The 12,527-nt window shown below is 47.7% G+C and overlaps 1 protein-coding gene across 2 annotated transcripts in view; it reads right to left on the reverse strand.

Moving 5' to 3' along the window:
* Nucleotides 1-4,482: 4,482 nt before the first annotated feature.
* The window catches only part of PSD2 (pleckstrin and Sec7 domain containing 2), a 43,354-nt gene continuing 35,309 nt past the window's right edge, over nt 4,483-12,527 (reverse strand). The window contains exons 10-15 of one of the 2 annotated variants that reach the window (XM_090288194.1): nt 12,105-12,295; nt 11,860-11,930; nt 11,293-11,450; nt 10,310-10,454; nt 8,925-9,068; nt 4,483-6,020 (exon numbers count right to left, since the gene is read on the reverse strand). In XM_090288194.1, the coding sequence (XP_090144320.1) occupies nt 5,811-6,020; nt 8,925-9,068; nt 10,310-10,454; nt 11,293-11,450; nt 11,860-11,930; nt 12,105-12,295 (919 nt within the window). In that variant the 3' untranslated portion in view covers nt 4,483-5,810. The remainder of the gene's footprint in view (nt 6,021-8,924; nt 9,069-10,309; nt 10,455-11,292; nt 11,451-11,859; nt 11,931-12,104; nt 12,296-12,527) is intronic. The other variant, XM_090288195.1, reaches the window with a different exon arrangement.

Genomic DNA, 12,527 nt, shown 5'->3' on the forward strand with positions numbered 1-12,527 from the left:
GGTATAACAAAATGTTTTATTTTCATTTTAGCAAAAATTGTCTTATAATACTAGCTAACGGCAAAGACGTTTTTATAGGGAAACTATTTATATGTAACATCCTGATTTACAGCTTCGGAAAAAAAAAAGAAACAACAAAAAAAAAGAGAGATGGGCCAATTTTTTGACTCTTTAATAGAAACCTATATTGTGGTGCCTTTTGCTGTACGCTAATCTGGAGCTCCTAAAGAAAAGTCTGGGTTGCAGGGTGGGGGTGGGGGGAATGTAGGATCCTGAGCTGGTGAGGGTGAGAGAAAAGGGGCAGAGAAGAGGCTGCGCGGTTGGGGGTGGGGGTGGGGCGAGGTATGGGGCAGTGATGGATTGGCCCTTTGCCCCCTTGCAAGATCTCGAGTCCTGGGTCCCCTGAGGAAAGGCTAGGGATCCTAGGTTGGAAGCTAGAGTTGGGTCAGGTCACGTCCAGAGGGAGACTAAGGCCCAGCGACAGCAACCTGAATGGGGAGGGGGCCTCCCCACTCCTCACAGCTGCTAAGGGAGGGGGCACTGAGAACCAGGTCTTCCCAACAGTCCCCACCACAGGGAGGGGGCAGCTCTGCCAGGGCCCCAATGTTCGAGGCTCCTCCTCCCCCATCGCCTCCAGGACGCCCCTCCTCCTCTGCAGCATCTTCGTTTACAGGTTGTCTTTTCTATTTTATGCCTGCATGTCCTTTGCATTTCAGATTCTTTAGATTGGATGCATGGTCACGCTGGGACCAAGAAGAGTCACTGGGCAGTCTATTTGATCCCCCTTTTAGCAATAAAATAACCCCACTTCCTTCCAGTCTAACTCTCAGCTTCCAACCCACCTATGACTTCCACTTCCTCTCCAGCCCCATCCTCCCCACCCCCTAAAACTGGGTCCACTGCTAATTTGTCGAAAAGGTATTGTTTAAAAGATATCCCAAACAAATGGGAACCCTGCCCTGAATTGTCCAAACACCTGACTGTTGACACTTGAACATTTTTATATTATAAATAAAATCAGAAATAATTCATGTTTGACTGTGTGTGCCTAGCCCCCAAGTGAGGAGGGCAGACAGAAGATGAAGACCTGGGGGGCAGATGGATGGATGTTGGTTTGGGAGTTGGAAAGGGCCAAGGTAATCCCTGGAAGGAAGAGATACTCCCTCCAATCTCCCTGGCTCCAGTTCCCAGGACAGGCTCCAGCCCTCCTCCCTCTTCCAGGAACATTCACAAGGTATCCCCCGTGGCTGCTGGGGAACCTGGCCAAGGGGCTGACGCAAATTACTCTGCTTCAAGCTCAGCCTCAGAACCCTGGCCCAGTTCCTGCCCTGGAGCTACAGGAGCCGGACTGAGGCAACAGTTTCCGGGCCTAGGTGGGTGAGGAGGGAAGGATTGTGGGGTTGGCACTGTGGCAGCTGAAGCAAGATGACCCTTAGGGCCTCAGGCATGTCACAGGCAAAGTCTGGACATGCAGGGTGGATAATGGGTACCCTCAGCTGCCAGGAAGACCACAGCTGCTGCAGCTTGTAAGCCCACAGGGTGTTACACTTTTCCTGACTCTAGACCCCTCAGAGCTAGGGCTTGTCTAAACCTGCAGTCCCTAATGAAGAGTACATGATTTCAGGCATGGAAAAGGCAGAGGGAGGTCCAGGGTTAGGAAGCCTTTGCCCTCGTTGATTAATTTATTAAACCAGTGCCCAGCACCAGGAGCCATTAGGTTCCAGCCCAACATGAGGAAGTCTTCTATTCAAATTGCTCAAGTGTTTGACTTGTGTATGCATGCACTCAAATGCCCCCAGGGTGTGTCTGGTCAGTTCTGAGACCTATGGATAGGAGGGACAGAGATTTAGGATTGAGAAGATTTAGGTATCAACAGGGCCTGAGTTCAAATTCCACCTCCACCCCTCACTAGCTGTGTGATTTCTCTAGGCTGCAGTTTCCTCGATTGAAATGATGTTAATACCTACTTCAAAAGGTTGTTGTGGAGATTATATACATAAAGCATCCAGTATAGCTTCTGGCACATGATACAAGCATACCTCAAAGATATGGCAGGCTCAGTTCCAGACCACTGCAGTAAAGCGAGTCTTGCAATAAAGCAAATCGTAAACTTTTTGCTGGTGGAAGATCTTGCCTTCAATTTATAAAACATGCAACATCTGTGAAACAATAAAGCAACATGAAATAAAATGAGGTATGCCTAAAGGTGCCTGTTAATAGCTCATTTGATGATGGTGATGAGGACATCCTGTGTCCTGCATTCTTAAGTCACACAGAATGGCAAAAACTGGATGAAAGGGAGGTTATGGAGAAAAACAAATAATAAAGTCATTTTATTCATTGTGGGTCACTGGAAAAAAATACATTACAAAGAAACAAATGAAAATAATGAACTAAATGCTACAAAAACCTGCAAATCACTGACCCCCATCTGATATTTTCATCCAGATCCCCCTACTGGCTCTGAGTTTGCTGTTGGCTTTTAAATTTTTTGAAAGCCAGTAGTTCCTCTATGTGACCACAAGTAATTAGGAATGACCTCTTGGTGAACCCACTGACCTCTTCATGACCCAGCTTAGTGTCCTCATTTAACCTTTCTGAAAGGGAATTGCTGTTACTCTCTAAACTTTCAGTCAAAAACCACCTCCATGACTCCAGTGAACCCACTGACCTCTTTGTGACCCCAACTAATTAGGAATGAACTCTTGGTGAACCCACTGACCTCTTCATGACCCCAACTAATTAGGAATGAACTCTTGGTGAACCCATTGACCTCTTCATGACCCAGCTTAGTGTCCTCATTTAACCTTTCTGAGAAGGTCTTGCTGTTACTTTCTGAACTTTTAGTCAGAATGAACCTGTTGACCTCTTCGTGACCCCAAGTAATTAAGAATGAACTCTTGGTGAACCCATTGACCTCTTCATGACCCCAACTAATTAGGAATGAACTCTTGGTGAACCCATTGACTTCTTCACGACCCAGCTTAGTGTCCTCATATGTCCCTTCTGAGGACCTAGTTGCTGTTACCTTCTTAACTTTCAGTCAGAAAGCACCTCTAAAACTCCAATGAACCCACCAACCTCTATGTGACCCTAAGTAATTCTGAATAACTACCCGGTAGATGTATTGGCCTTCCCGTGATCCCATTTGGTGCCTTCATTATCTGCTCTGGATTCCAAGATACCTACTGAGAGTGTAAAGTCTGAACCTTGACTCCTTTCTCATCATTGCATCCACTCATTTGTTTCACAGGTGTGAAAGGGACCTGGGAGCAGGTGTGGCCAGAGAGGCCCTTCTCTACTCTGCCTCTAAAATTTCTGTGTTGGGCCGTTTTTAGTATGGCCTTTCAGGAAGAGGTGTAGTCTGGTTAAGTGTCTTCTTTACTACCACTCTGTCCCCAAGAGCACTTAGGACATTCGAGTGACTTCCTGAGTCAGTCTTCTTCCCCACTCTTCCAATTCTTTCTTCTCTCTGCCCGTTCATTTTTGGCTTGTCTCCCTCAGCCCTCCCAGAGTCCCAAATGGTGATGGTGACTGCCTGTCCCCCTCCCCTCTAGACTGTGAGCCCCATGTGGACAGGTAGCTGGTCAATCCTTTTCTCACCACAGTATCCCCAGCACCCAGCACAATGTGCCACACTGTTGACCTTCACTTAATAAGAGGATGAATGTTCAGCTGTCCTCAAGAAGCCAGCCTTCAGGAATCCCTGAGCTGTGGACACTTCCCAGGACCAATAGGTGGCGCAAACACTGACAGCATCTCACCTGGGGGGTCCTCCAGCCCCTGGATTTGGACAGTCCTGGAAAATGGGCATTACTTTAGGGGCAGAGGTTGTGGGGAGAAATCATGGTCCATTAGAATACAGGAAAAAATATTAGAACTTCGATTTAGATTTATTTTCATCTCATCTTTTTTAAATTTATATTTTTGTGTATGTTTTATAATGTACATAATATTTTAGTACAGTAGTACATGTATATAATTTACAATAAATGATACAATTAAGAAAGTGAACTAAAAAAATTTTTTTACGGATGGGAGGTACAACTAGTGCTCAGGGAAGCACATCTGTCTGCAACGGACAGGGCTTGCGCCTCTGCTTTCACTCACCTGTCCTCAGGAGACGGACAATGGGAAGCTGACCCCAAAAATCAAATGACTTTTGAGACAGCATGGAAAAAGTGCAGACAATTCTTTATGTTGCCACACTGCTCTTGCAATTTCACTTAAATGACCATTTAATTCCCCTCAGCAAAATGAAGGGGCCAGATGGTTTGAATATAAAATACACTTCAATTGATCTAAATTAATAATCGGGATTTAAATCACTACATTTCTCCATAAACTCACATGTCACCTGCATCAAATATGAGTGGGCTTGTAAATGTTGGGTACTTAGTTGCGAGGTTGACTTATTAACGAAATATGTTATCAGTGAGGTCAAATTGCTGGCCAAACTACAGTAATCTATTTAAAAGAAAGGATTTACTCATCATTACATTAAGTATGCCTTCACCCCCACCAACTGTCTGAGGAACGCAGCGTTTAAAGGATGCTAGTCTGTGATCATCGTGTGGGAAAATTCTTTCTTCCTATACATGTCCTTAGCTATCATTTCTGGGTCACTAGAAAAGCAAAAAAAATATCAACCTAAAAAACAATCAGCAACCTGCCATTCCACCTTTTCCCAAGACCAAAGATTAATGGTTTCCATAACCTTGCCCCACCAAACATCTTTGGGCTTATTGACAAGTGGCTATTTGCAAGGCAGAGTGTCTTTTATTCCTGTAGCAGTAGATCTGAACAAGAGGCCACCTCTGGAGCTCAGAGACCTGGCAGCACCAACATAAAGACCAAAAAATAAAGAGCCACAGTCCCATCCCACTCACACCGTGATGCCTGTGGAACAGATGGGGTGGCACACACACGCACTGTCTATTTATTCCAAAACATCAACTGTAAGAGCAATGTAAGTCACAGGTCAGCCGGAAAAGGGAAAAATGGAGTGAGAGGAGGTCAGCACTATCCCCACCTTCCCTCCCAGAGTGTCAGGGCCACCAAGGGGCCAGATAGCAGCCCTGAAAGAGGCTCTTCCTTCATCTTATTTCATCCTCTGATATCACAGTTCCAAAACCATCCTTAAAGGGAGTCCTCATATATATATAATTCCTCTATATACATTTATGTTCATATAAAAGAAAGCAGTAGTGGCCTCAATGGATGGAAGGTGAGGTGGACGCACACATAGGCAGAGAGAGACAGCTTGGCATGGAGGGTCCTGGATTACTGCGATGTGAGGGAGAATGGGGTGTGATCCCAGAGGTTGCTGGGTGGAGGGAGAGAGGATAGTGCTGGTGGTCTGCAGACCTGCTGCTGGTCAATTCAGAGGAAGGAGAAGGAGAAAGGGTGGGAGTCTAAGCTGAGACCTGGAGTCAAGACCTGCCCTCAGAAACAAGGGAGATGAGGCAAGAACTTGTAAGAAGACGAGGAGCTGGGAAGTCAACTGCCCTTTCCACTTCACCAGTTGAGATGGTATCTAGAGCATGCATACAACTGGCCTACAAAGTGAGGCTTCATGGTGAAGGGGGATTCGAGGGCCAGGGAGAGAGTCTGAGGTTCTGAGAAGCCCCAGGTTGCAAAATCAATGCCATGAAGATAATGTCCATCTCCTTGGCCCCTGGGGCTCTCCACACCCCTCTGGCTGCCCGTCAACTGCATGGAGCTGGTCTGAGTGGCCCCTGGCTGGAATTGTGCTCTCTGACCCCTCTGGAGGCATTTGCCTGCCTCTGGGGCCAGTCCATCCATGCCAGCTAAGTGTCAGTTCCAGTGGTATCCTTCATGGCTTTGCTGCCAGTCACAGTTCCATGGCCCTGGCTGAGGGCAGGGCTTGAGTGTGTCTTTCGGAGGGAAGAGTCGTCCCCTTCCAGGGTAGCCAGACGGGCCTCAATCCACTCCAGGTCATCTGAGCCCACTTTGATTTTCATTGCCAGGAGGTGGATATAGGTCTCATAACGGCTTTTCTAGGAAAAGAGCATTGAAAGGTCAGAAACAAAGTCAAACAACAACAAAATGTGAAAAACTATTTGTATCTTAGATGACAAAAGATTTAATATTCAGAGAACTCACAAAATCAATAAAAATGAGATAAACAATACAATAAAACAAATAGGCAAGCACAGGCAACAAAAGTAAAAATAAACAAATGGGATTACATCAAAAATTTAAACTTTTGTATATCAAAGGACACATTCAATAAAATAAAAAGGGCAATCTAAAGAATGGGAGAGAAATATTCTCAAATAATTATCTGCTATAAGTCTAGTATCTGGAATGTATTTAAAAAACAAAACAAAACAAAAATACTTCTGCCCTGACCAGTGTGGCTCAGTTGGCTGGGCATCATCCTGCAAAAAAAAGTCACTAGTTCAAATCCTAGTCAGGGCACATGCCAGGGTTGCAAGTTTGGTCCCCAACAGGGGCACATGCAAGAGGCAATCGATTGATAGTTTTCGCTCACATTAATGTTTTGCTCCCTTTTTCCCTCCTTTCCCCTCTCTAAAAATAAATAAATAAATTTTTGGAAAAAAAAAAGAAAACCTCCTATAAAGAACCCTATCAAAAAGTGGACAGGGGGCTTGAATAGTCATTTCTCCAAAGAAGATATACAAATGGCCAATAAGCAGATAAAAGATGTTCAACATCAAAATTATAATGAACTACCTCACAGCCATTAGGATGGCTACTCTAAAAGAAAAGGAAAAAAAAAAACAAAACAAAATACCAAGTATTGGTGAAGATGTGGAGAAATTAGAACCCTCGTGCACTGCTGAGGGGATTGTAAAATAATATATAAACGCTGTGAACAAGAGTATGGCTATTTCTCAAAAAGCAGAAAGTAACATTACTATATGATCCAGCAACATCACTTCTGGATATATATCCCAAAAAATTGAAAGCAGGGTTTCAAAGAAATATTTGCATACCTATGTTTACAGCATCATTATTCACAATAGCCAAAAGGTGGTAGCAACCAAATGCCCAGCAGATGAATGGAAATACAATATGAGATGTACATACAATGAAATATTACTCAGCCTTAAAAGGGAAGGAAATTCTCACATATGCTACAACATGGATAAACCTTGAGAACATTACATTAAGTGACATAAACCTGTCACAAAAACTCAAGCTCTGTGTGATCCCACTTATATGAAGTACGTAGAGTAGTCAAATTCAGAGAGATAGAAAGTAGAATCATGGGTGTCAGGGCTGGGGGAGTGGGGGCGGGTTGAGGAGTTGTTTAATAGGTATAGAGTTTTAGTCTGGGAAGATAAAAAAGTTCTGAAGGTTGGTTGTACCACAGTGTGAATAGCCTTAACACTACTGAACCACATACCTTAAAATGATTAATATGGTAAATTGTATGCAATGTGTATTTTATCACAATTAAATTTTTTAATCCAAATTAAAATAGCAATGAGACACCATTTGTTAAACCTGGTGAAGATTAAAGCATTCAATAATGTCCAGGGTGGTGAGGACATGGGAAGTGAGGTAAATTCACAAGCTATTAAATAGTTTGAAAATTAGTAAACATTTATGAGGGAGATTTGACTGAGGGCCTTTGACACTGAGCTTCAGGCCTTCACCAGTCGGGGGAGGAGGGGTCCTGGAAGAAGCAGAGAATAATGGTCAGGAGACTCTACTCTTGCCCAGCTCAGGCACATGAAAAGAAAGACCCTCCACTGCTAAGCTTCACCTCCCCTCCCCCACCACCTCCCTCCTCTTGCTCCAGTCAAGTCAGGCAGGAGTGAGAAACACCAGGGCAGTATAGCTACAATCTATCAGTCTATAGCCCGGGTTGGGATTCTGGCTCGAGTTTTTTAACTGTGTCACCTCAGCAAGTGATCTGACCTCTCCAAGCCTCAATTTCCCTGTCTGTAACATGGGGATAACAGAACTCATTTTACAGAGTTGATATGAGGATTATATCAATCAATGCAAGGCAAGTGACAAGAATCACACCTGGCAGTTCACAAGACATTAGTCCACTGTAGCATTTGCCATCACCATTTTTAGGTTGCAGAGAGAGTGGATCTGAGAAGACTTTCAAAAACTACAAAGCTTCATGTTTTTCAAAAGGTGGGGAGCTAGCCTGGGAACTCTCCTCTCTCACCCACACCTCAACAGAAAATCAGTGTGGAAATCTAGAGACTGAGATTGCTGACTTCCTGCCCTTCCTGCTCTGGGGGCTTCCTAGCCCAGTCCCCACCTCTCTGTCTGTCCACTCCCAGGTGCAGGGCAATCTGAAGGCCCGTCCAAAATGGACAGGTGGTTCCTGCCTTCCTCCCCCAAGCCAACCTTATCCTTCACCCAGCGAAGGTGATACTCAGTCAGCCCCATTTGCAAAGCATCGGGGGGCAGAATCAGAGTCGTGGGCAGAGAGAGACGAGGTGGAAAGAAGGGAGAGTTTAGAAGAAAAGATTAAGCTGCTCTGCTTGGGAAACATGGCAAAGAGGAAAATGTGACAAAGGGGGGAAGTCATGTGGATAGGGCTTGAGAGTTCTGTAAGCTTGGTTGGGAAAGCTTCCTGAGAAGCTGAGCCTGTGGGGAAGTGGAGGCAAGGAGTGAGGGGTGGTGAATTGGGGGTGGGGGGTGCCTGGCTGAGCCTGGCTGGTGCTCTTTGAGAGATACAAGTGAGGGCACAATTGTTTCATTAACAAATGACAGCTGGACTGTGCAGACTGGCCCACGGGAGGCCATGCACAGTCCATGATTGCCTCAGGGGAGCCCCCAAAGTGGGGATCCCCCAAACTAGGAGCTCCTGGCTAAGGAATGGTGTTGGTGGTGGGAGGTGAAAGATGGAAGGTGGCCTCTTCTGGTCCCAGCCTTGCCCTTCACACTCTGTCCCCCAGAGGGCCCACCTCGAACGTGAGATAGTGCTCCTTCAGCCGGCTCTCCTCCGCCTCCTTGGACTTGGGGCCCCTCTCCACTGGGTGACACCTGTGCTCAGCCAGCTCTGCAGTCACCTGTCTCAACTTATTCTCATGAGAACGCAGCTGCTCCTCCTGCAAAGACAAGTCCTGGGCTGTGAGGTCCACTCTCAGGATGTCATAGGAGTATATCTAATCCTGTCCTGCTAGGATATGCTTCACGACAGGGAAATTGAGGCCTGGCCAGGATCATCAATACGTGGGGTTAAGCCAGACTCCAGATTTGAAGGAGAGCACCACCTTATTCCTTCCTCTTTTCTCATGTTGGCATCTGCTCTCCTAGATACCTCCCAGCAGGCTTGGGAGGTGAGAGACCCTCAAGCTTGTATGTGCATATAGACACTCCCTGACATAGACACACAATCACCCAGACACCCCCTCCCCAGCTCATATGGACTCTCACATGCTCACACAAACACACTGGACCAAGGGAAGCCTGGTCTTGGCAATTCCAAGTTCTGCACAATGCACACATGCTCTTACACTCATGCCAGACACATATGATGGTCACAGACCCTGGATGACACCAAAAGAAGGCAGAGACACTGTCATACAGACAAGCACATGCACACATCCCACCCACCACAGTACAGCCACATTGCTTTGTGCTATGTGGACAATGGGCTGTGTGTATGCATGTGCGTGTGTGTGAACACATGTATGGCATGGGTGTGTGTGCACTGGCTGGGCATGCGTAGGGGCTCTGGGCATAAGCAGCAGCCCCAGGAGCTCAGTGGAGAGATCCAGGACAAGGGCCCAGCAGGAAAAGGGCCAGCAGCTGGCAAAAGCAGGAGGTGAGACGCCTTCCCTGTCCTCTGCCTCTCCAGTAGTGCTCCCTCATTTATTTTTTCCATCAAAAGAAAAAAAAAAATACCTGAAAAACTGGAGTACAAATGAACTGGAGTTTTTTTAGGATTACAAATAAAACATTTAAGGGTAGATGACTGGATGAAGGGTCAGCTGAGTCTCCCTAACCCTAGCTCCCTATGACACACACATTTTCTCACATTCATGCCTAAACATACATGATGCCCAGAGACCCACAATCATACCCAGAGGATACACCGCCACTGACATAGAAGCACACCCATGCCACCCACCACAGCACAGCCAGGCCAGTGCTGTGTGTGGCCTCAGTCTCCCCTTCTGTAGTGGGAGTTGGGTGCAGTGAGGATGGAAGAGAATATCTGCCCCTTACCCTTATCTCCAAGCCCAGGACACTGTGCAGGAGCTGAGAGGAGGGCTATTGAACGATGGGGCCTGGCATGGGGGAAGGCAGCCTGGGGAGGCGGTGTTGTGATCCTAGGAGCTTGTACCTGGCAGAGGCGAGTGGTGCAGGAGGGCAGCAGGGGCCGGCAGAATTTCTTCATGGAGCTGACAGCAGCCGGGAAGGCCGGGGCTGAGAAGATGGCAGCTACCAGATTGATCCTAAGGATCCAGGACAGCATTTCTTCTTTGCTCCTGGGGACAGCATGGGAGGGGAAAGGGCACCAGTTTCTCACAATGGGACTCCCTCTTCCTGACCCAACACCCAGTACCCAGCACTAGCCTGGCACAGACAGAGCACAAATACCTCCATGTAGGTGGGCAAAGGAGTGAGGGAGGAAGGAGGGGTGAGGGCTGGATGGGCCTGGTCACATCCATGTAAGGAGCTCCCTTCTGTCCCAGCTCCCAGGCAAGACCTGGATTTTCAAGTGAAGATAAAGCTGCCAGGTCCAGAGCTAATGGCCATGGAGCTGAAGGATCCTAGAGCCAGCTGGCCCAGGGATCATTAGAAGCAGCTGGTTGTCCTCATTACCTTCCTAGGCACGTACATGCCCAGCCTGAGAACTCGCCCACTACCCTCTCTCATATGAAACATGAAGTCACAGGAGGATGGGGTACAGGGTAATGGATGGAAGGCCTTACAGAGAAACTGTAGGGTGAGTCTCTCCCACCCTGACTGGAAGTGAAGGATGATTCATAGACTCCATCTGCCCCATATGTAGGGAGTTCACCTGGAAGGCTTGTTGAAACCCAATTGCTGACCCATCCCCAGAGATTCTGATTCAGCAGGTCTAAGGTGGGACCAGAGAAACCACATTCTAACAAGTTTCCAGGAAATGCTAAGGAGACCACACTCAGAGAACATGACTGTGGGGGACCCTGCTGTTGGTTTGTGCCAAGCGGATGTACTCATGGAGAGGAGCTTAGGCACCTTCCCTGAAGTGGAAGCAGCTGAGAAGAGGAGGGCAGTGCAGGCTCCAGGCTCCAGGCCCTGAGTCCAAGGGAGTGCAAGGGGGCTCCCACTCCTACTTACGGTGCTTGGAACAGGAAGACCCTCCAGTCAGCTGTCTTCAGCTTGAGCACGTTGGACTTCTTGCTGTAGTCAGAGGCCCTGGTGGCCAGAGCATGGTGCACACGAATGGCATTCTTCAAGTCACCCTCAGACAGAGCTTTGTCAGGCCTGTACTCATCCTGTACAGGTGGGGTGGGGGGTGGCCAACCTCTATCATGGCCAGGCTCTGGCTTACCGACCCACATTTTCTCCACCTTCCCCAACCCTCCCTCTCGCTCTCCCTCCATCAATGTAGCTTCCACCTTTTTCAACTGCTGCCATGCCAACCCCCAACTAAAATCACTCCAGGCACTCCTTCCTATGTCCAGCTTATCCCAGACACCTGAACAGCCCTTACATTGGATGTCCTCTGAGCCCCTGGGCAATTAAAGGACCCGTCCCTGAGCTTGAGTCAGTCCCCTGATGGAAAAGACCCAGCATCTACCTGCCTAAGCACCAGGTCCTGCCCAGGATCTTCCAGACACAAGGAGGGGCTGGATTGGAGAATGAGGTGGCCCTTAATGGGTAAGGACATTGAGGCAGTCTCACCTTCTGCAGGTACAGGATGGTCCCTTTGAGCACCGCGTAGAATTTCTTCCAGCCACGCCTCCCACGGGGCGCTGAGGATGAGGCACAGGTAGTGTGGCCAAAACCACCCACCCCAATATCTCCTCTTCCCCTGCTTCCCCCACACATCTATCTGCATGTGAGTCCCCAGAGAAGTGGCAAAGGGGGGGTGGACCCCATCTGGACTAGCATCCCTCCCCATGCCCCTTCCCCTGCCTGACACCCACTCCTCTTGCCATCCATGTCGGCGTGAGTCTTCCGAGTCAGCACACCATGCTTGTAGGTGGTAGCACTGAGAGCCTGTGGGACATCCAAGAAGGGGTTGCCACCATCCAGGATCCGTGTCACCTTCTTTGTGCCAGTCCCAAACTTGTCATCCACCAGCTCCGACAGTGATTTCCTCAGTTCATCCTCATCACTGGGAAAGTACTAGGCCTGAGTACCACCTCCAGGGAGGCCTCAGACCCACAACGACATGCCTTCTCCCCACTGACTATCCTCTGGGGGCCAATTGAAGTGAAGCACAGAGAAGAGGAGGTTCCAATTCCAGATCACAGCTCCAGATCTTTGATTCCTCCCCTCAAGTCTTCAATTCAGACCCCTGACCTCTGATCTTTGATTTTTGACCTCCAAGCTCTAATCCTCACCCT

This window comes from Furipterus horrens, unplaced genomic scaffold (assembly GCF_987537825.1).
Source record: "Furipterus horrens unplaced genomic scaffold, mFurHor1.1.pri manual_scaffold_10, whole genome shotgun sequence".
NCBI classification, from domain to species: Eukaryota; Metazoa; Chordata; class Mammalia; order Chiroptera; family Furipteridae; genus Furipterus; species Furipterus horrens.